At 42.5% G+C, this 24,207-nt stretch overlaps 1 protein-coding gene across 2 annotated transcripts in view; it reads right to left on the minus strand.

Moving 5' to 3' along the window:
* Window positions 1-24,207, minus strand: part of AK5 (adenylate kinase 5) — a 239,145-nt gene that overhangs the window by 52,811 nt on the left and 162,127 nt on the right. For both annotated transcript variants that reach the window (XM_046020688.1, XM_046020677.1), the window contains exons 9-10: window positions 11,799-11,841; window positions 6,765-6,809 (exon numbers count right to left, since the gene is read on the minus strand). In XM_046020688.1, the coding sequence (XP_045876644.1) occupies window positions 6,765-6,809; window positions 11,799-11,841 (88 nt within the window). The remainder of the gene's footprint in view (window positions 1-6,764; window positions 6,810-11,798; window positions 11,842-24,207) is intronic.

Below are 24,207 nucleotides of genomic sequence, written 5' to 3' on the forward strand. Positions count from 1 at the left end.
TTGGTTCTCAAAGTGTGGTCACAGATGCTGAGGGCAGGGTGGGGTGCTCTATTTTTTCTTTCAAATTTAATCCCAGTAGTTACCATAAAGCATTATATTAGTTTCGGGTTTGCGATACAGTGATTGAACACTTCCATACAACACCCCGTGCTCCTCACACAAGTGCCCTCTTGAATCTCCATCACCTGTTTCTCCCATCTCCCACCCACCTCCCCTCTGCGAACCGTCAGTTTGTTCTCCGTGGTTAAAAGTCTGTTTCTTGGGGGCGCCTGGGTGGCTCAGTGGGTTAAAACCTCTGCCTTCGGCTCAGGTCGTGATCCCAGGGTCCTGGGATCGAGCCCCGCATCGGGCTCTCTGCTCCGCGGGGAGCCTGCTTCCTCCTCTCTCTCTGCCTGCGTCTCTGCCTAGTTGTGATCTCTCTCTGTCAAATAAATAAAATATTAAAAAAAAAAGTCTGTTTCTTGGCTTGCCTCTCTCTTTTTTCCCCCTATGATTCTTTTGTTTCTTAAATTCCACATAAGAGTGAAACCGTATGGTATTTGTCTTTCTCTGACTGACTTATTTTGCTTAGCATTATTCTCCCTAGCTCCATCCATGTCATGACAAATGGCAAGATTTCATTCTTTGTTATGGCTGAGTCATACTCTATGGTGTGTGTGTGTACCACATCTTTATCCATTCATCTACCGACGGACACTTGGGCTGCTTCCATGATCTGGCTACTGTACATACTGCTGCAATAACCACAGGAGTGCACATATACCTTTGAATTAGTGTTTCTGTGTTTTTTTTTTTTTTTAGAGATTTTATTTATTTGTTTGGCAGAGAGAGAGAGATCACAAGTAAGCAGAGAGGCAGGCAGAGAGAGAGGAGGAAGCAGGCTCCCCGCTGAGCGGAGAGCCTGATGCGGGTCTCGATCTCAGGACCCCGAGATCATGACTTGAGCTGAAGGCAGAGGCTTAATGCACTGTGCCACTGAGGCGCCCCAGTGATTTTGTATTTTTTAAAAATTTTTATTTATTTGAGAGAGAGAGAGAGAGAGGGAAAATGAGGGGAGGAGCGGTGGGAGAGGGAGAGAGAGAATCTCAAGCAGCCCCAACGTAGGGTTCAATCTCATGACTCTGAGATCACAACCTGAGCTGAAACCAAGAGTGGAATAACTCAACGGACTGTGCCACCCAGGTGCCCTGTGTTTTTGTATTTGGGGGGAGGTCCCCTATTTTCATTACAATACTTAGAGGCTATTGCCTCTTACTATAGTACAGAAGCAATTGTTATAAAACCACAGCGTGAATCAAGACAGCTGCCTCCAATTGTACTAGATGTATTCATCTAGTGAACTCTCAGTAAAACAAAAAGAAAATGCCAGTGTTAAGAATGGCCTTGATGAAGCAGTATAAAAGATTAATTTTATTCAGTCTCAGCCCTTAAGTATATGTCATTTTAGTATTTCATGTGAAGTATGCACAAAGTGCTTTAGCACATCTAGGTTAATGGTTTTCTTGAGGAAAAACACTATGTGATTGTTTGAGTTGCTTAACTAGTTGCTTTTCCTAACTGAACACCATTTTTACCTTCTCACAGATGGACTAACAGATAAACTATGGATTTTTAGACTTGAGTATCTAGCAGACATTTTCTTGAAAAGAAATAAAGGAAGCCTGTCGCTTCAAGGACAATAATTGGCAGCATCTGTTGCCAGTGATAAAATCCAAGCTTTCCAGCCCCAGATCCGTCACTTATCAGCAAGTTATTTATTTACTTATTTTTAAAGATTTTTTTAAAAAAAGACTTTATTTGGGGGCGCCTGAGTGGCTCAGTGGGTTAAGCCGCTGCCTTCGGCTCAGGTCATGATCTCAGGGTCCTGGGATCGAGTCCCACATCGGGCTCTCTGCTCAGCGGGGAGCCTGCTTCCCTCTCTCTCTCTCTCTGCCTGCTTCTCTGCTGCTTGTGATCTCTCTCTGTCAACTAAATAAATTAAAAAAAAAAATCTTAAAAAAGACTTTATTTATTTGACAGAGGGAGAGACAGCGAGAGAGGGAACCCAAGCAGTGGGGGTGGGAGAGGGAGAAGCAGGCTTCCCGCTGAGCAGAGAGCCCAATTCGGCGCTTCATGACAGGACCCTGGGATCATGACCTGAGCCAAAGGCAGATGCTTAACCCACTGAGCCACCCAGGTGCCACCTAGCAAATTATTTAACTCTCTAACATCTTACCTGAAAAGTCAGGCTGGGGATGGTACCTACTCCATAGGGTGGAATCAAGCATTAAATAAGATAACATTATACAATGTCTAGTGTGTTTTAAGTGCTCAGTGGATGTTGGCTTCTAATACCGCTACCTCAAATTAAAACAAACAGCTTTGCCTTTTGTTTTTTATTTAACCAAATATGTGCATCGATGTCATGAAAAATTTTAATCTGGGCCCCAAGTAAATATTCCCTGAAGATTAGATTAATTCCTAGTTCTTTGACAAAAGGGCAACAATAAAATGACATTAGGGCTACAGTGAAATAACGGCAGTCATGAAAATATTGAGTTTTAGGGGTGCCTGGGTGGTTCAGTCAGTTAAATGTCTGCCTTGGGCTCAGGTCATGACCCTGGGGGCCTGGTGTTGAGCCACAAATCAGGCTCTCTGCTCAGCAGGGAGTCTGCTTCTCCCTCTCCTCTGCTGCTTCCCCTGCTTGTGCTATCTCTCTTCCTCTCTCAAATAAATAAAATCTTTAAAAAAATATTGAGTTTTAAGTAAGAATTCTCATTTCTACAGTTTTCCCTAAGTAAATAAATAGGACTAGTTTACACTGGGTTAAAAATACACAGAATAACATAAAATATTGTAAAAGTGCCTCCTAAAGCTTACCACTTAGAAGTCGTTTATCAGTACTCCTGCTAAGGTACACAAAGCCATCTGTGGCCCTGACATCCTGAATGCTACAGGCCCAGAATGATGTCTTGACCATAACGCCATTAGTATCATACCTCACCTGTAAAGTCAGATGATTTTCCAAATTGAAGAACTTCTACCAAAGCTTTGGAAAGGAATTAATGGAAATTCAGGGTATGTCACACTTTGGGCACAGGCAGGCTACAAAAAGCACAGAAGAGAAAAAGAAGCCAAAATAGATTGGATAAGAGCAAGATAATGATCAAGAGATTAAAAAAATAGAGAGAGAGAAAGGAAAGAAATGTACCAGAAGAGGTTGTGAAAACTGTAGGAGCCTGTTAGTGGGACATAATGAGGTCCTTTAAAGGACATTTTTACACTATCCAAATACTTTTCCATTTTCAGCCACGACTGAGCCCCAGCCTTGTACATCAGCACAGTTCTTATGTCTTATGTGTGAACCATCCAAGTTCAGAGAACCCTTTTCAATCCTTTTGATCACTGGCCTGATCCCATGAGATCCCATACCTGTCCTGTGGAAAGTATTTCTCTAGAAAGAGTGACAGAGCTGCCTTCTTCATGAACAAAGAGGTAATATTCACACGACTTTCAAAGGGCTACCTAGATGAATCTTTGCTTCCTTTCCTTTTGGTCCAGACAGTACACCTTCCCTGAACATGTTTTTCACTCAGATGGTGGTCAGTGCTATTAACCGTGACTCAAACTACTTTGCAAATGAGCAAGAAATGCACCAGCTTTGGGGAGAATGGTAAGCTGGTATTGCTGTTCTCAGGGAGAGGGGAGCAGCTACAATGGAGTCAGGAGTGTCTGATTAGGCTCATAATTAACCTGAGAACTGCCCTGCCAGCAACAGCTATTAGCAGCATCAACCTGCCTGTCAGTTCCAGTCTAAGAATTCCAATTGCTACTTTGGTTGTTATGGAAACTGACCACACTGCCTCCTAAAGAATTCATTATGCCAACAAATACTTGTTTTCTAAGTCATTATGGGGTATCTAAATGAGCAATGGCAGAGCACATAGGCAGAAGGCTGGCCATTAGAGAAGATGTCACAGGGAGCTAGAACCTAAACCTGACCTTGGGGTATCGTCAGCAAGGGGAGGAGATATTTCAAGTGACAGGACTGGCAAAAGCGAGGGAAGTTCAAGAGATAAAGATAAGGCAGGTGTGATTGGAGCCACAGACTCATGGGGGTTGGAGTGGGAAATGGGAAGGCACCTAGAGGCTAGTGGGGAGAAGGCTTTGAAGGTCTTTAAAGTAGGGGGACAGTGCTCTAGAAATATTGATTATCTTCAGACTAACAGCGAGGATGGCAACCTAGTTTCTGGCTAATACTAAAATGCCATGTGTCTTGGTAGATGTCCAGACAGTAGTTTGAAATGTTAAAAGTTCAACCACCTTCTCATATAGGCAACACCACACCTGTTGCACTGAAATCGATGGACTCTTGTATCTTAGGGCTCACCAAAACTGCTATGGGTGTGTCTATGACATCCCGAGTATTTTTACGAGCTTCCAATTGACCTGCAATACAGTCCCAAAATACATGCTGCCATCTGTCAAGGCACTATAAAGCACTAAGGCCTTAATTTTCAAGCAGAGTCCAATAAATACAACAACAATCATTTTTCCTCATATCACAGTAGGTTTGTACCTTTTCCTGCCCAAACAGTAGGCAGAAATCTTTACAAGAATAGTAACTGGCCAGTAAGTTAAAATACAGGAGAGTTTGGTTAATATAAGAAAAACCTTTATTCAGAACAACAGTTCTTGGAGTGTAGTCTGTGGACCCCTGGGGGGTCTCAAGCTGTGTCTGATGTCAAAGATTTTATATTGTGATGTTTGACTCTGTGAAGGGCACAGGTCTTAGTAACAGGTGAGCCAAGGTCTTTAGTTACATGTGAACAGATGGAAGTGATGCTTGAAAATACATTTCAGAATTTAATCGTGAGTGCTAAACTGGGTAAATCTGAAATGATATTATTTCTGGAGAAAATAATAACCACAAAATATGCTGTACTATTTTTAGAAGCTTTGTTTTGGTCCACATAATTAAAAACACAGATCTCGATGTGATAATAAAATCTCATTCCTTAGATACTGAATGTCAGGTTTAAAGAGTGTCTCCTTTTCCTAATTTGGCCCCTAAGATAAAAGCTAACAAAATGTATAAGTCATTGCGTGCGGCCTTCGTGCCAAGATGAGTGATTAAATTTTATGTGGAAAGGGGAATTTTCTTTGCTGTTTCTCTTCAGTTAAGGAGTAGAAATGATATAAAACATGTGGCAAGAGTTCCTCCAGTTTCCACGGTTAAGGTCAATGAGAGGCAAGCAGGTCAGGGTATAGTACCCAGGTTGGGCTCCAGAACTCTCACTGCTCAAGACACGCCATTCTCTTTGGCTGGAATTCTTCCTCCTCTCACCTCTGTGAGTCCCTCCCATTGCTCCATCTCCTCCTTTAGTTTCCTGCCTAAACGTCACCTCTGTGGGGAAACATTTGCCTGATCACTCTGATTATCCGCATCTACCCCAGATACTCAACCAAGGTTGTTCTACTTCAGCTCTTTGTTTCCTTCCTATGTGGTAATAATTCCATGAGTTCCCCTTTCCATCTAGAAAGGAAACTGTGATTCCTGCTCATTGCCCAGCGCAGGTCCAATACTCAGTAAGTATGGGGTGGGGCACTCAATGTAGGAGACGGTCTAGGGAAACAACCCAACAACTGAGTAGTGGAGTGGGGAGAGGTCGGGAATGGGGGGCTACAGCCCTGGTCTCCCCTCTGTCACCAGTTGTGGAATGACCTTCATCAAACCTCTTAAATTCTCTGGGACTCAGTTTCTTCATCTAACAAGGAGGGAAATTTAGTGAGAGATTTCCAAGGCAACATCCCGACTTTAGAGTGCAAGATTCTAAGTTTATCCAATTTTATTTCTTGGGTGCTGATAACCATTCTTTTTCCCACTCACTGAGGAGGTGTGGACCTTTTCATTATTTCTGAATATGAATAGACGTTTTTTTGAAAAGTGCAAAGGTAGGTGTGCTAACTTTTCTACAGACTTGAATCATTAGAGGGAAAAGTACCAAGTTTTGGGAGGTGCTCTGATAATAGTTTGTTCTTTTCTGTGTAATTATAACTGGTGCTCAAATAGCCCCATTGATTTCCATGGGGAAAACTGGACATCCGGCTCTCACGCTCATTAGCTATGTGACCTCGGACTGGCTCCTTTACCTTATTCCTGAGTCTCGGTTTCCTTACCTGTGTTAACAGATACGTCATAAAGATAAACCACCAATCTATAGGACTGCAGAAAGATTAAATGAGATGACCTGGAACACAGTAGACGCTTAGAAAAAGCAGGTGAACCCCAAGTGAATTTTGTCCCACCATTTAACTTACCAGCGACTTCCATTTTACGAGACATAAGATAAGTGAGATTGTTTTTACCATTAGCTAAAAGGAATGCAGGGTATGGTTACTGAAATATATTTGAATATGTGGTTGCTGATAGTTTTAGCAGTGAGGTTTGGGGAGCATTGGCTCATTGTTCAAACAGAAAAGGTGTGTGTTATATTTTAATGTAGGACATCTTCATACCCATGGGATTATAATGTATTTTATTATTGCAGAGCTAAACTCAGGAGTCTCACATTCCTTCGAGTCCTACTTTGTCTAAAGATACAAAGCCAAAACCAATATAAAACTGCATAAATGAAAGCGACAACCCAGCAGCCTCGGGGGTATTATCCTAACCAAAAAAGGAGCAAGACTTCAAAGCACAGTGAGAAAAGAACAGTCTTTTTTCCCTACCAAGTTGTGTATTAGTAGCAGTTGCATTAGAAAACTTGAGGGCGGTTACTCACCGATCATGAAAATAATTTTACGGTTTCTCAAATCTTCCATGAAACCTTTAAAGTAAGAATAATTTGAGTTATTGGCAAGAAAAACTGTTTTGAAACCCTGGTATTCCTCATGTTGTGTAAAAACCAAACTCTTGTAGATTTATTTGGTAAGAAGCCCAAGTTGAGTAAATGTGTTAATAGGTCATAGTTAATAGGCACCAGTGACCATTTCAGCTTTATTCCCAGACCCAGGTAACCTATTTCATTTTAACACAAACTATCAGTTTTAGGTGGCAAAACTGATAGGCCATTAAATAGCATGAATTACAAAGAAAGGTAATTTTTAAAATTATTTAAAATATTCTCAAATATCTCAGTTTTACATTATTTTATATACTTTTCTTAATATGTGCTGATCTCTTTTAATAAAGAAGGGTTAAAGCACAAATGGCCATCTGGAAGACAATATTTTAACTATAGTTCCTATTTACAGAAAATAATTCTATTTTCCATTTAAGGTAGTGATATAAAATTTCTTCTAAAATAAGTATATTTAAATAATAACTGTGAGCCAATTTAGAGAAAAATATTAAGTGAATAATACCTAGTGTAAGTCATATACATATAGAGATGAAGCAAAAATCACAAAGATGATGAGAGTGAGGACTGAGTTTTGGGAACCACTACTTTATTTATTTTTTTCAAGTTTTTATTTAAATTCCAGTTAGATAGCATACGGCGTAATATTCATTTCAAGTGTAGAAATTAGTGATTCATCACTTTCATACAACACCCAGTGCTCATTACAAGTGCCCTCCTTAATCCCCGTCACCCATTTCACCCATCCCCCACCCATTTCCCCTCTGGTAGCCATCAGTTTGTTCTCTATAGTCAAGAGTCTGTTTTTGGGTTTGCCTCTCTATTTTATCCTCCCTACGTTTGTTTGTTCTGTTTTTTAAATTTTTAAAAAATTTTTAATTAAAAAAATTTTTAATTATTTTTTTAAATTCCACATATGAGTGAAGTCACATTTCACTTAGCATTACACTCTCTAGCTCCATCTATGTCATTGCAAATGGCAAGATTTCATTTTTTTTATGGCTGAGTCATAGTCCATTATATGTATATATATATTTAACCCCCATTCATTCATCAGTTGCTCGACATTTGGGTTCTTTCCATAATTTGGCTATTGTTGATCATGCTGCTAGAAACATCAGGGCACATGTACACCTTTTGAATATATATTTTTGTATCCTTTGGGTAAATACCTACTAATGCAATTGCTGGATCATCAGGTAGTTCTATTTTTAACTTTTCGAGGAAGCTCCATGCCATTTTCCAGAGTGGCTGCACCAGTTTGCATTCCCACCAACAGTGTAAGAGGGGGACTACTACTTCAAAGCAGGGGCTGGTTAGGAATTTTTGGCAAAGTGCAATATCCTCCAGAGTGTGTAGGTCCCTAAAAGAGTTCCAGCTCTCATGTGGTGTAGTAGCTTGCCAGGAAGGGTGGGTAGATAATAGCTGTACATTTGCTTCGGTTCTCAACTGACCAGCCTTTTAGTCTAGTGACTTCCTCTCCTTGGACTTCAGTTTCTCCACTCATAAAGTAAAGGTGTTGTAAATAAAGTAGTGATCTCTAACGTCTCTTTCGGTTCAAATACCTATGATTTTGTGGTTCCCGTAAATGAATGGACCACAGCAGGAAACAGTCCTATTTCTCTCTCGGCCAAATTTATGATGCAAATTTATTGTTGCGTGTTTAAAAGAGAGGTTTTTTGTTTTTTTTTTTTTTTTTTGAGAAGGGGGAGGGGCAGAGGGAGAGAGAGAATCTCAAGCAGGCTCCATATCCAGCACAGAGCCCAGCACCGGGCTCCATCTCACGACCCTGACATCATGACCTGCGCCAAATCAAGAGTCAGACGTTTAACTGACTGAGTCATCCAGGCGCCCTGCATGTTTAAGATACCTAAAGTAAACCCAAATTCTAAGAGACCTTGGGTAAGAGTGAGGTTACTTGAAAACTTGAATTGGGAATGGCTCTGTGAAAGGGTCAACTGTTTAAGTTTGGAAGCAGGGGATCCTCAAACCTCAAAAAAAAAAAAAGTTTAGTGAGCACTTGAACTCTCCCCGACTGTAAGGCTGCGAGCTTTAGGTATGGCGATCGGGCTGCCTACTCAGCTGTGCCAGGACAGGGTCAGAGACTTTGGGGGCAGGCCAACAGCACAGAAGAAGGAGGTTAGTTTACGCTGCACTGAAGTTCATAGAAGAAGTCCACACAAGCCACTAAGGGAAGTGCAGCGCCAACCTAGAGGCCATCGTGAGCAAATGATGGTGAAAAGCCAAAGGGCGGCTCTAGCGGACTCAGGGGATGTCACCACGTTCAAGTTGATCCTGGGACTGGCTCGTGTCTGAGCTGCTTAGTTTCATACCCGCAGGAGTGGGATTGGGGGTGGCCAGCCGATTCCACAAAGAACTTGAGAAGAGTTTCTTTGATGTGCTTAGGCGAAGGCCCCGCAAAGATTCTAAACCAGCGAGGTGAGTGGGCATGGAGTGTTGTGAACTGTGGCTGACAAGAGCTGACCTCTAGAGTCAAGTTTTTCGAGCACCATGCTGAACAAACTAGATCTGAGACCAGATGCTTCCCTCAGTGGACAGATGTGACTGCAGATGGAGGAATTGAAGACAATTTTGAAGACTTTATGGTTCTTTTTACCCCCTATGCTAAGGGAGATGCTTTGCAAACTATAATATGCGCTGAGTAGACAGTAATATATTAGGATGTAGGATATTGTGATTTTTCACTTCATGGAAAATATACATGAAGTCTTAAAGTAAAGATTCTGAAGTTCAAAGGTATTTGGTGCTTTTGTTGGAGCCCCAGGCCCCTGAGCTGTGCATTTCAGACCTTGGGCTGTGGAAGTTCCTGGAGCAGTCCCCTTGGTGGGGAGACCCTGCAGGGAGGGGCCGGGCTGGGTGAAGCCAGCCCTGAGTTCCCAGTGTAGGTGGAGCTCTTTTCCTGTTCTGGAAGCAGCTGTTTTTGCTCATCCTATGGGGGTAAGTCGACTAAACTGATGGATGAAATGACGGAGAGATAGTACAAGGTTTTTATTTCCCATCTTGGTGACAAAACTGCAATTTTTACACTTACAATGAAGTGTAATAGGATAGGACTGTGACTTCCACTTCACGTTTTATGTAGATGATAAGTACTTTTGAAAGCTAGATCGCTCCTCTGACAGTTATCAAACTTGCTTTTTGGTAGAATTGGGATACTTCATTTATATACACAATGCTACCTTTTTGCTGGAATCCACTATTAGCTGAGGGAAAGACCCAATTCCAGAGACAGAATGGGACAAGAAGAATTGGATTGGGAGTAAGAGGGGAAAGGAACAGGGAAGCTAAAATCAGAGGAAAGATGTGAATTTGGAGTTTTTGGAAACATTTGGTTTTCAGACTGAGGGATGAAAATTTTGTTCTTTCTAATCAAAGAGATACTGCAGTCTCTTTACAGAATAGCCTACAGCGACTGGAAAAATCCTATGTTATCTGGAGCTTTCTATTAAAGGCACATACATTGGTGCTTTTAACTAGTGGACCAGATGGTCATCTCATGTTCTCTAGACTTCCAGCTTCCTTTTTTGAAGCTGAGCAATGAGTTGTTTTTTTTTTAATTCCCATATAGTTAACGTACAGGGTTATATTAGTTTCAGGTGTACAATATAGTGATTCAACAATTCTATATAAAGGGGAGCAACTTTTCATCTATTTGCAATCTAGGAAAGTGTCTGTGGTTATTATTAGGTATAGTTGTACCTATGATGAACCATTTATACAATGTAGTCATCACAAGGTAACATTATAGTTTGTAATGACATGAGAATATGCTTATGATATACACAAAAAGAATGGCATTTGCATATACACATGTATTCTCAACTATGTAAAAATAACTATATAACAAACATACTGGAATAAAATATATAGAATGTTAACCATGATTATTTAGAGGTCATAAGATTTTAGACAGCTCTTATTTTCTACCTTAAAAAAATTTCCGCAATGAATGCATGTTAATCTTATAACCAGGAAAAAGGGAAGCTCTGGTCGGCAATTTGTCAGTCCCTATCCAGTTGGGACTAGGTTGATTATTTGCACTTGGCTCACGTGTATGTGCCTTTCCCCATGAATCACCATGACGTCATCTGATAACTGAGATTTTCACATATTGTTATAGCTATTATCATCAAAGGGCACTTTATCTACCCCCTCATGCTCATGGATCAGCATAGAATTAGAGCTGGGGTTATTTGGAAAGCCAGATCTCTTACTTGTATGTGCTCACAGTCAATACAAACATTTTTTCATGAGCCATAATTACAGCAACATTTATAACCGAGTAGAAATGTTAGAAGGTACATGACCTAGCGCAATCGGGAAAATTTTCTCTTTGGGACAATCTCAAATTCACATAATTTTATCTATTTTCAGTTCTATGTGTCACTAGTTAAGGCTGGACTTTTTAGTTGTTGCAAGACTTTTGACACGAGAACTGTTACAAAGCAAGATAATTTGGGTGTTTCTTAGGTTGCATCCCAACGGCACACTGCAGATTAATAACTACTATGCAGGAAAAAGACTTTTGAATTCCAATAAATCTAAAGAATGTCAAATGAAAGTTAGCCAGCTGTCTTTATGGCAGGACTTGTGGGAGTCTTGCTATGCTATTATGTGTGCCTCTTCCAAAGGGGATTGAACATTCAGTGTTTCCCAGACATCTTTTACCAGAACATTCTATTTTCGCTGAGCACATTGAGGGTCATGTTCTCTGGGTAGTCAGGACATGCATCTCTAAGTAAGGGGTCCCCATTGGTTTCTTTGCATGGACCAAGGGAGGAAAGATCCAAAGAGTTCCAGTCTGAATCATGGAGTCTGGCTAAGGAAAACCACATGCTGTTTGTAGTTTATTATCTCTCGGTTGGTGTTTAATAAAGAAGATATGCTCAAAACTACTAAAACACAACTCTGGTCTGATCAGTAAAGGAAACTCACCTCCCATGGTGTCCTCTCCATATACATTTAACTGGTCATCACCCTGTACATAAAAAAAAGAAATCAAAATATTAGATGACAGTAGTAATAGGTATTATGTTAAATTTCTTGCCAACATGCGTTAACATACCTAACCCTCCAAACAACTCTATGAAGGACACACTATTACTATCTGCCTTTTATAGATGAAGAAATTGAGAGTTTGAGAAGTAAGTTGCCCACGATCACATAGCAATGAAGGACAAAGCCCAGACCGAACCCTGAGTTCATGCTGTCCTTGTACTGCTCAGTATAGTGTCACACCTCATTTTCTTGGTGCATGACATATCTGTGATCAGAAAAGCTGATTTGAAGAAGAGAACACTCTTCAGTACCCAAAGCTCACTGGTGGGTGTAGTCATGGTGGTTTTACAAACAACTCCGTGGTATAACATTGGACGTGGCACGCTTTCTGTGGAGTGCCAGATAGGAAGTGTTTTCCAGCATTGTGAGTCATACGGTTAACCACTGACCAATCCCTGAAAACTGAAGCATGAAATAAGGGAAATTGGAAGGACCAGCTTTGATTGATGCCTGCTTTTAAATTATTTTATTTTATTTTTTAACCAAGCAGCAGCTGCATTTTCCTTACAGAAGAACCTGTGGTAGTTGGGGAAAAAATGTAGGATGAAAACTTATAAAAAGTTTGATAAGATAAAAATAAAAATTTGATAAGAATTCCGATTTTTACTTATGTCTCCATCCATCCCATTTCCCACTCCCTAATTCTATATAGGTAACCACTCATAGAAGTTTTTTATTTCCATCTTTTTCCAGATACACAAAAAACAACTTCCAGATACCTATGGATGCATTTGAATATAATTATAACATCTTGGGGCACCTGGGTGGCTCAGTGGGTTGAGCTTCTGCTCAGGTCATGATCTCAGGGTCCTGGGATCAAGCCCCGAGTCAGCTTCTCTGCTCAGCAGGGAGCCTGCTTCCCCTCCTCCTCTGCCTGCCTCTCTGCCTATTTATGATCTCTCTCTCGGTCAGACAAATAAACAAGATCTAAAAAAAAAAATTATATCATCTTGTGACCTCCATTTCGTACACAGAAAAGAGTGAACTTCTATTACACATTGCATAGATGTTCATAATATACATACTGATCTAGACTGATATTGTTCTTCCCCTTGCTTTTTCACTTATCGATGTACCCAGGAGAACATTCCATGTCCATCCAGAATATTCTTGGTCGTACAGTGTTCTATGGTATGGAAGCTACCACAGTTGTTGTTTTTAACTCGTCCTTTATTGATGGACCACCAAGTAGTTTCCGATCTTGGATTATTTCGGAAAAAGTAGCACAGCGAGTAAGCTCATGTAAAGGTCATTTCATACACATATGCCTGCTGGATAAATTCCCAGAGAAGGGGCTGTGTGGTCAAAGAGTAAATGTATTTATAACTGATAGATTTTGCCCAACTGCTCTTCATAGAGGTGGTGCCATTTTGCGGGGACAGCCTGTGGCTCACGCTTCACTCCAGCCTCTTGCTTCTAATTTGCTTTGTTGTGGGAATCAGTGAAATGAGGTTGCCTGGTTGCATTAATGCTCCCTTGAGGTAACCGCTCTGAGAGTACTTGTTTGCAAATGGAGCCATGCCAGCCCTTTTTAGAACATATGCCTTCAGGGCAACTTTACTGCTTGTCTTCTTAGATTTGCCTGTGTATCCAGAGTGATTCCAGGTGAGCGAAGTGTTTTTAATGGAGTGGTCATTCAGGGACACATTTACATTCATTAGCTTCCTTCCATGAATAGGGAAAATGTCAATTATTCCTCAGTGAGCCTACCCCCACTTCTGTTGTTGAAATAATTGCATTTTGGAGTTGGGAGTTATGGAGATCATCTGACCCAACCCTGCCATCTCCTCTCCCATTGTACAGATGAGTAAATTGATGGTTACAGAGGTCGGTCGTGCGAGGGGCCCATGGCCATAGCAGCATGTCTTTTTTTTTTTTTTTAAATAAAAATTTTATATATTTGACAGAGAGAGACAGTGAAAGAGGGAACACAGGCAGGGGGAGTGGGAGAGGAAGAAGCAGGCTTCCTGCTGAGCAGGGAGCCCAATGCAGGGTTCAATCCCAGGACCCTGGCACCATGACCTGAGCCGAAGGCTGACGCTTAACAACTGAGCCACCCAGGCACCCCTGCAGCATGTCTATAGTGAAGCCAGGGTTTCGATGAGAACCACATCACGTACCACACAGCATGGCTCCTAAAGATTTAGTCCCATCAGCTTAGCTACCACTGTGAATCTCTTAGTGTCTTGTTACAAACTGGCTAGTGCACCAATCCCTCAGGTGTTGCTAAGGGCTCACAGAGTCCGGCCCCGCCCTCAGCCTGAGGTGACTCCCATATAAGGTTCCCTGAAGATCAGGCCGAAGCTAATCCCATCCTTGCTCAGCTTCTGCCCCTGCCCTATCCAGCGTCTCTCTCCCTCTCTGAAGAGCACTCCCTAATAACTTACTCTTAAAGAACCCTCATTTCAGGTTTTGCTTCTAGGGAATTCCACCTGAGACAGGGACCTGTTCAAAGCAGTTTGATGTTTGCCTAAGATGCACCTATGGAGAAAGTGGCTCAGTAGCCTCTGCTGGAAAAGAATTGTTAGATCAAACTCTGCTTGTTGCTTGTCAAAGAGCTATCAAACATATCCAGGTCATGTGAGGGAGTCCTCCCCCTCGATTTTTAATATCATTGTTAAATGATCAGACTTTCACTCATCTTACACGTTAAATGGCCTCAGATCTTTCTTCCACCTAGCTGTCATGTTTTAGGAGACTGATAAAGTTTCATCTGATTCATAAAACAGTGCACTGTGTTATAATGGGGCCTGTCTCACCTCTGTTCGGCTTCCTGTGTCTGACCCGTTTTTAATCCATTGCTCTTTTTCATAGCCTTCTAATCTGTTTGCCCAAACGCTTCAAATGAGCCCCAGCTTTATTTCCATGCACACGGCATTCACGGTCATGAAAGCCCAGGTAAATGGGCTGTTTGATTGGAGGGTGTTATTTTCACATGATGCTCTATAAACCTCATGATTCCTATGTGAATCTTTTGTAAATAAACTCAGTCTGGCATCTTAAACAGGTGCGTGTACACACACACACACACACACACACACACACACACACACCAACTAATGAAAGGCCTGCTCTTCTGGTTCTCTTTTGGTGAAGAGGAAGCCATACAGAGTCTGAAGGCCCTATGTGTCGTCTTTTTCTTTCCTAGTCTAAGTGTGTTCTGCGTGAAAGGCATTCATTCAGAACGTCAATTCTGTAAGGAGCAAAATGCTCTACAAGCTTATGTGAGAGATACCTGATAAGGTGTTTCTGAGCAGGGAGCTGGGAGCTGCCTCTTCAGTGAGGCACCCCTTGAGAAAGCACAGCCCATGAACTCCCAGGCTCCACCCTGAGTTGACCGTGGGTGCATCCTCGGGTCACACACAGCCTTTCACCGCGTTGTCCTCCATCTAGCCGGCCTTCTGTTGGCCTTTAAGTCTGAATGGTGAGGTTGGGCTTTGTGGGTGCCAGGAGACAGAGGTGCTGTCCACTGTATTAAACTAGGTTTAATTTAAACTAGGGGCAAAACGCAGGATACCAAGTTGGAACCAACTGATAGAAATAGTACTAATATTGGCCAGATTTCATGTAACTGCCCATTATGACTCACACATATGGAGCCAAGACACAGCCTTAAAATGACGTGATAAATGCTGGCAAAGATGGGAAATGCTGCAACCAAACCACCAACACACAAAATCAAGTTCAGGTCTCCACCCCTCCTTGTGCTATATTTATGCGAGCACATTGGAAACTAAGGAGAAGAAATCAAGAATCCTGTTGAAGTGTCACGGCCAGAACCTCAGGACAGGATTCGTGGTTTCATGGGAAACTGGGTTTGGGCTATGGATTTTTTTTGGTCTAGATGTCTCATTCTCCAGTCAAACAAGAGCCATAAGGAAAGTAAAAGCGGGTTGCATTCAACTTTATTTGCCTCTGCGCACGTGTAGGCAGGGAACTTTGCAAGACTAGGTTCTGGTATGATCGGCAGGAAGAGCAGCTAGCGGGCGTGTGCATGTGTTTCCCCATCCGGTCAGTGCACCTGTCATCATCATCTTGCGGTATGGATGTCCGTCACTCAATAATAAATTCAATTCAATAAAATTCAGTTCCTTGAGTTATTGAAATTTGGGGGGAGACATCAAAATAGGGCACCATTGCCTCCCAGATGGGTTCCTCAGTCCTAAGAAAGGACATCCTGCAGCTTGCACTGGCCACAGCACGGGGTGTGCTCCTGGTTGCTGGACCAGTTTAGTGTGGCATTGTCACAAGCAGATCAGGTTACAGCACGAAGTGGACATTGACCTAGTGGCTTCCAGATCTGGAATTGTTTCTGCGGATAGAAGCTCACTGGATCCTCGCTGCGACCCTGTGCCTGAGGAATGGCGTAACTGCAGTTCTGTGGGCCGTGGGATGGGTATGCCTGAGCAACCCCTTGCAGCCCTCTGGGCCCTGACACCAACCGGTGTTTCCTCCTCAGCATCCTCTCACTGGTCTCAGAGGTGAGGTCAGATATTCCTACAGTCCGTCCTTAGGTAGACAGCGTTGATGTTTAAAAATCCTTGGGTGGGGGGTGGCGCCTGGGTGCCTCAATAAGTTAAGCATCTGACTTCAGTTTGGGGTCATGGTCTTTGGGTTCTGGGTTTGAGCCCTGCATTGGGATCCCCGTGCAGCGGGAGTCTGCTTTTCCCTTTGCCTCCCCTGCCTTCCCCCACCCCCCCGCTTCATTGATGGGTGAGCTTTCTCTTTCTCTCTCTCTCTCTCAAATAAATAAAATCTTTAAAGAAAATCCTTTTGGGGACCATGAAATGAAAGCTCCCCTGGGAAGGAGGGAGAAGTAGGAGGTCATTTTGGGGTGTCCTCCTAGTTCATGTTTGTATTAAACAGTGTGTGTGTGTCTCATGGTATAAAAATGTATAGAGCTTCAAATGGGATTGTGAGAAAGAGGCTTTATTTAACAACAGAATGTCACAGCTAAGATGAATTTCTTGCCCTAAAATTCACAAACACTGCAAAGAAAAGACTATTTTCTTTCTCTGACACTGAGCACAGATATGAACTTCAAGATTCAAAAAAATGGATCTCAAAAAGGTTCTTTTGTTTCTGAAACAAATGTGAGGAGCAGTCTTTTCTAATTTTTTCTTACCTCAACTAGTACTAAGCAGATGACCCAAATTCTGGAAGAATCACGGACAATGAAACGCTAGCATACAAGGATTTTCCTAGGTCTCTTTTTGAACTGATCTAATGCCTCCTTCACTGGTTCTAGGAAGCAACAGCAGGAAGGTGGGGATGGGTGTGAGGCAGGAAATGTTCTGCAGTTCTCAGAAGGGGTCATCTTTATTGAGAAGCAGAATCTTAACAGGAAGAAATAATAATCCAAAAAGGAACAACCCAAACATTCTCAGGCTATTTCCCCACTTGGTAACCTGAAAATGAAAATTTTGGAATCTTTCCTGTTAAAACCAAAAATAGTGAACCCCTCGTGTGAACGATTTTAAAAACAGTTACTGGACTTGCTATTTGCTAGTATTTAGAGTGTTTTTCACGTGCATACTCTCATTCGATCCTAAAAACACTAGGAGGTGGGCAAGTTTGGTATTTCCCATTGTTCCCATGAGGAAATTCAGGCTCCGCAAGCTTGTGTGACCGCGAAGGATGCCCCAGCGAGGCGGGGGGGTTGTTCCTGGTTCCCAAGCCTGGGTTCTGATGCTTCTCCTGCTGCCGGGAAGGACTGCAATGACCCGTCTGTGTACCCAGCACAGGAGCAGAGTCTAAAGAGGGGCTCCGAGACGCGTGGGGGTAGTGAACGCTCCTGGTGTCACATGAGTAGGAAGGACGTGGGAGTCATTTGGGAAAAGAAGAGCTGAAGCTGGAAGGTGCTTACCAAGGGATTTGAAAGTGAAACTGTCAAGTTCACTGGGAAGCTGTGAAAGAAGTTTTGAAATTCCTCGTGTCTTCCACAGGGGGATATCGGCGAATAGAAATATAACTGCATCTTATCAGCGAGAAGAAGGGAGACTGGCCCTTTAGAAACGTTTGCAGTGTTTACAGTTCTTTTCGAAAGCATGTTTTCATTTAAAGTAATGTGCAATTTGGGGAAAAAAAAAGTATGGGAAGTGGTGTGTAATTTAGTTATACCTAAGAATTTATTTCACGGCAAGTCTCATTTCTCTTTCACTCAAGTATACACAATTAGAGGTCTGCTTGCTGTGGAAGTACTTGTATAATTGAGTAAACAGGGATAAAAAAAATATAGGGGATGCTGGGCTAACCTTTTCCCAGTCTTATTAAATTGCAGGTTCTCTACATGAACTACTTTAAATAGTGGTTAACAGATCCTGTTCTCTAGGAGGAATGGCGTCTTTCTTCTTTAATGTATAAATTGAAATGTTGGTGTCTCTAATAAAAATTTTAAAGAAAAAGTCTTTCCTACAACTTCCTGTTTTCACCTCACTGCTAGAAGACCTTGGGAGACAACTTGGATCTTGTCTTCCTAGGCCAGATGCAGCACGTTGTTAAGCAGGGCTTGGTCAGGCTGGAAGGAGCCAAGCTCCCATTCTGATTTCCTCTCATTTAAAGTTAATGTTGGCTGTAAGTCACGTCTGACTAGAGTCTTACCTAGGAGACTGATTTGGCCTTTATCTCTGTTTTCTGATTCCTTATAAAATGGAGATAAAAAGGCAAAGTGTAGCTTCGACCATTGGGAACTACAGAGCGCACTGGCTTGTCTCCAACAGTCTCTTAGGTGCTATGAGAATGTTCTCTTCTTATGAGTTACTCTCAGCAAAAAAGGAAAATCAGGTTAATTATTAGAATAACACATACTATATGTGTGTTCATGTGTTTTCCAGGAGAAAATTTGCCTAGGGGAGTCATCCTTTGTCCCTCTCTCCCACCATCTTTCTTTAAAAAGGACATAAGATTGGGGGTAGCAGGTGGGGTGAAGTGAGCAAGTAGAGGACTGAAAGGACACTCTGACCCCCCCCATCCCTCTGCCCTCTGAGTTCTTCACTCATCATGCGAGCACCCACAATGCCTTCTCTGCAGTCTGAAGCACTTCCTGATTATCACTATGGACAGATGCAACAAACAGCTTCCCAAAATCCAGAGTCCATCTCCAACCTTGTCCTACGTCTCTCACTTTCCTGATTCTCCAACTTGAATGTCCACATCCATCTCCCTGAGGTTCTAGAGGGTAAGGCCACATGGGGAGTGAAACAGGGTTAGATGGTGGCTGTGGGGACATACAGCAAGGAGGAACTAACAACGACATCCTGACTGGACCAAAGAGGAAGGTCAAAAAAAGATGTTCTTCCCACTAGAAACAATGTGCGGACCTGAGTTGATGGGGAATGAGATCTTGTTGGGACACTGAGTGAAATCCACTTCGGGTTTCTGACCTCTAGAATTGTAAAATAATCAACATGTGTTCTCTTTACCCATCAAGTTTCTGGTAATGTGTCAGAGCAGCAATAGGAAATTAACACAACTCATCCTGTATGCTAAGAATTGTTCGAGATCCTGGGAAGGTAATGGTGAGCCGACAGTTTCGACTCACCGAGTCTATTAGGTATTTGAGCATGTGCTGAAACAAAAGGTTGTCAATGATTGTTATCCACGGAAGCTTTAATTCAAACAGAATCTCATACGGAAGCCCAATATCTAAAACGGGAAGAACAGAGCTCCTGTTGGTGGAGGTGGAATAGGTGGTTCCAGACACTTCCAGGGCCAGACCCACCCTCCCGCCCTCGCCCCCCCACCCCCCTTGGCAGACACTCTTAGATGCCTACTCAACAGCCCACTTTCTTGCAGGCAGAACCACCTCCCTCCCTGGACACTGAAGATGCCAGATCCTTGCTTTTCTCTGCCTTATGGGCCTATGACTGTGACCTGAAATGGGCCAACAGGATGTGAAAGGCAAGCCTCTGGGCTTCAGTGGACAGTTTTCCTCCCAATTAGAAAGAGACAGGAACAAACGTGGGGATCAGGCTCACTCATCCATTCTATTTTTGCAAATGGTCACGTAAGGATGAGATGTTTGGAGCTGCCCTTGCCACCTGGTGAGCTTGAAGGGAGGCAGTGCTCACATACTGAGGGGGGTAGATGGGAACGGGGGAACAGTCTGGCCCTGTGTGACTACTGCTGGTCCGACTCTGGAACCACCTACCTCTAGAATGTGGTTAAGGGGGAAAGCAACCTTTGACATTGTTTAAACCAATTTTAGTTAGGTTACTAGCAGGTGCAAGCAACCTCATCGAATCCTGTTGAACTTATCCAGGATTACAAAATCCTTTCTTGGGTAAAAAATGGCTCAAGTGTATAGAATTTTATTTTTTGTCCATACTTGAAGGCACTTACCAGTATTCCAATAAATGAGTTGTTAAAGGTTAAGAGTATTTGGAATACAAACCTAAAATCAGTGTGTTTTTAGAGCTCTTGGAGGACTCCAATTCATATCCCAAGAATCTGGCTACTGTACAAGGCCCAGAAATGTTCAGTGTTCCCATAGAGGGTGGCACGTGCTAAAACTGGCCATCTTAATGGCTTTGAGGGAAGAGACTTACTTTCTTGCTGCTGTTCTTGTTTTTCATTATAAATTATGATCACTTTATCGTCATTATTACTGATTTAATTGGTTGTGGTTGTTTGCTTAATGTTAGCCCGTGTGGTGATCCTTATTTGCACTGACAGTCTCCGGGGACGGACTGTAAGGTGTGCAAGTCTGACAGTTCACAGATGAGCCTTTGGACTCATCCAGTTGCAGAAGGGAATTCTCTCCACACCCCAGCATGTTGGTGCGATAAGGCTCAGCACTGTCACAGTTGCTTTTTTTCAGGGAAAAGTGCGAATAGGCGAAGTAAGCAGGAAGTTGAGACAATTAAAAAAAAAAAAAAGGCATTTCGGTGCCTTCTAAACCCTGAAATAATATTTCTATCATTTTATTACATTGGTTATAGTAATAACAACTGCATTTATTGGGTACGATCTCATTTAATTTGTTCACTAGCAGCCTAGTGAAGGAGCTGCTTTCATCCTCCTTATACGTATTTGAAGCTCTGTTTTAGGGATTATGGAAATCTGCCTGAGTGTTGGGGATAAAAAAAATGTGTGAGCTGGGATTCGAATTCAGGTCTGTCTGATTCCAAAACCTGGGCATCAACTTAAATGTGCCATTAAATAAGAAAATTCAAAATCATGAAGAGTTTTGGGGATTGGATTGTGTTTGTGTCCATAAGGTGTTTTTCCTCCCCTGCAAATTCAAAAATGGTTTTTGAATTACCAAATAGAGATTAAGATATTTGTTAAGTAATTATTTTGTATTGAGAATATTTTTGCCTATGTATATGGCCCCTACAAAAACAGTTAAATTAAATTTCCAGTCCTCTGCCCTCAAGTGCATGTTGCCTTCTTTTCTCTTGTATGCAGTAGGTGCTCAAGTGTTGCTGGCAAAGGTTCTAAGAAAAACAAGTGCTAGGGACGTGATGTACAACCACAGTCAACAATACTGACCTGTATCTTTGCCAAATGCTTAAGAGAGGAGATTTTATGAGTTTTCACATACACACAAAATTTGTAATGGTGTGTGGTGATGGATATTAACTAGGCTTATTGTGGTCATCATTCTGCAATATATACATATATCAAATCACTATATTATACACGTAAAATGAATGTAGTGTTATGTGTCAACTATATCTCAATTAAAAAAAGATAATCTCTTTTATGGAGGACAACTTGTAGATGTTAACCTTATCTACAATATACCTTCACAGCGACATCTAGATTGGTTTGGTTAAGTAACTGGGACCAGAGCCTAGCCAAGGTGATGCATAAAAGGGATGTTACACTGTGGGTGTGTGAGTGAGCCCAGCTTCCATCAGTGGACCTGCTTAGCCAGCCCCATTGTCTCAAGAGAAATAATAAATGGATGTGGGTTTAAGCCACTAAGTCCACGGCCGTTTCACAGCAATGGTTCACTGATACACAGCACCTCTTATTTTGAAACGATATTTGAAAATCCTTTTCCTCCAGTGACTTTGCCCTTTCTGTTGGCTGTCTGCTATAATTTTGCCAAGACAATGCAGGAGACAGCCGACGGGTTGTTTTCTAGAGCGACCTCGCTATGTGCCTCCTGCAATATGTGGACTCGAAGGCCAGCCTTTTCATCTCCTCTCCGTTTTAAAATCTTCGTATGAAGTTCCACAGGAGGTAAAAGAGACATACTTTACTACCTTTTGAAGAGCCTTTGGCAAAGAGTACCTTGGGAGAATTTAAAAGGCACTATGACATCATATTGGGAAATCACACATTCAACCCACTACCAGAAAACACACAGATGCAGAAACCAAGGAAACCAGCCTGCTCTTTTCTACTTCCCAAAGTCTCTCGTACAAAATGCCACGCAGAAGAAAGAAATGCCTGCCAAAGCAGAAATAAAAGCAGCTCAGGAAAGATGAACCTAGATGAGAAGTTAACTCTTCAAAGCTGGGACACTCAAAATGGAGGGCTGGACTCCTGCTGCTGAGAGAAGGCAGCCCTCTCCCTGTTGCTGGAATCTGGAGGCAGCCTGCCTCTGAGGCTTGGCTTCCATGTACAGGTCCGCAGTTGTGCACCGTTGTGTCTTGGCTGGGGAGCTGAGTAGGAACTGAACCTACTCACCAGTAACCTGTGTGTCCCTAGGGATGTGGGTGCCTAGAGGTGGCTCTTTTTCTAATTTGCACAAAGGCCCTCCATGGGCTAGTAGTAGCCTGCCTTGAGGGGAAGCTAGGTCATTTTTTTTTTCTCCATTAAATATTCAGAATAGGAAAAAAAAAAAAAGAGAGAGAGCGAGAGTTATGGGGGAGAGAGCAAATGAGAGTTTTACGGTTCTTGCAAATGCCACTTGCATGGTATCAGTTGGAGTTCCCTCACCCCCTACCCAAGCTCTCCTCCAAGTCCACATGTGCCCTTCTTCTTCTTCTTCTTTTTTTTTTTTAAAGATTTATTTATTTATTTGACAGAGAGATCACAAGTAGGCAGAGAGGCAGGCAGAGGGAGAGGAGGAAGCAGGCTGTGGGGCTCGATCCCAGGACCCCGGGTTCATGACCTGAGCTGAAGGCAGAGGCTTAACCCACTGAGCCACCCAGGCACCCCAACACATGTGCTCTTCTTCTAAGCCTGGCACTTGCTATGCCCTCTTGGCCTTGGCCTGGTCTTCTAGCCCCACTCTGACACAACCCCATCATGCAAGCACTTCCTCTCTGTTCCTTCCCTGTTTCTTATTACAGGACCCACCACTGCCATTCTACTTCACGATGCAACTGCTTTGAGGAGTGGATGAGGTCTGAAGAGAAAGGGCAGGGTGTGAATACAGGCTGTGCTTTTTGATATGAAGCCACTTGACCTGGGGAGAGGGGCAGGACCGGTCTCCTCAGACACATCTTTTGAGCTCACAGTGGTCTCTTTCCCCGAAGTTGCAAGACATAAAACTTTAAAGGACAATGGGAATGTTCTAAACGCTGGAATAAACCTTTCTCTCCAATGGCTCTTCATGTCTTTCCTGCATATGTACTAAAACTAAAGAATTAGACATAGTCCCTGGGCTAAGGAGATTTGTTTTTATTTAGAGAGATTGATATTAATTAGACGATCATATAAGTAAATGTATATTAAATATGGATGTATATAAAATACAAGATTCTAGGAAAATTTAATAGGAGCTCTGATGGGGGGGCACCTGGGTGGCTCAGCGGGATCAGGCTCTCTGCTCAGCAGGGAACCTGCTTCCCTTCCTCTCTCTGTCTGCCTCTCTGCCTACTTGTGATCTCCATCTGTCAAATAAATAAATAAAATCTTTAAAAAATTATAAAAAAAATAGGAGCTCTGATGTGGATCATGGTTGGCCAACTGGGCAAGAGATGGGAATGGAGGTGGGAGAGAGATGGCTGTCTCAGGAAGAGCCCTCAGCTGATGCAGAGACTCAGGGGAGGAACAGCTAAAGGCAGAAGAGCGAGGCTGGGTGAAGACAGCAGGGGGATGGCACACTGAGACACCTTGCGAGGTCCCGGGGAGCTCTAGCGAGAGTTGGGATTTTATCCCAAGAGCAATGGGAGGAAAGGCATAGAGAGCTGTAAGATGGAAAGTGACAAGATCAGCTTAGTGGTTTTTGTAAAGGTCACTCTGTCCGAAGTGGGAAGAACAAAGGCCACCCCAGAGAGTGGTGGCCAAGAGAAAACGAGACCACTGAAAGTATTTCCTTAACAGCGTTATCAATGTACAAGTGTAAGGTGTTATAATTAGTATACCCTTTGTTTCTTAGTCTATC

This window comes from Meles meles, chromosome 1 (assembly GCF_922984935.1).
Source record: "Meles meles chromosome 1, mMelMel3.1 paternal haplotype, whole genome shotgun sequence".
Classification (NCBI taxonomy): domain Eukaryota; kingdom Metazoa; phylum Chordata; class Mammalia; order Carnivora; family Mustelidae; genus Meles; species Meles meles.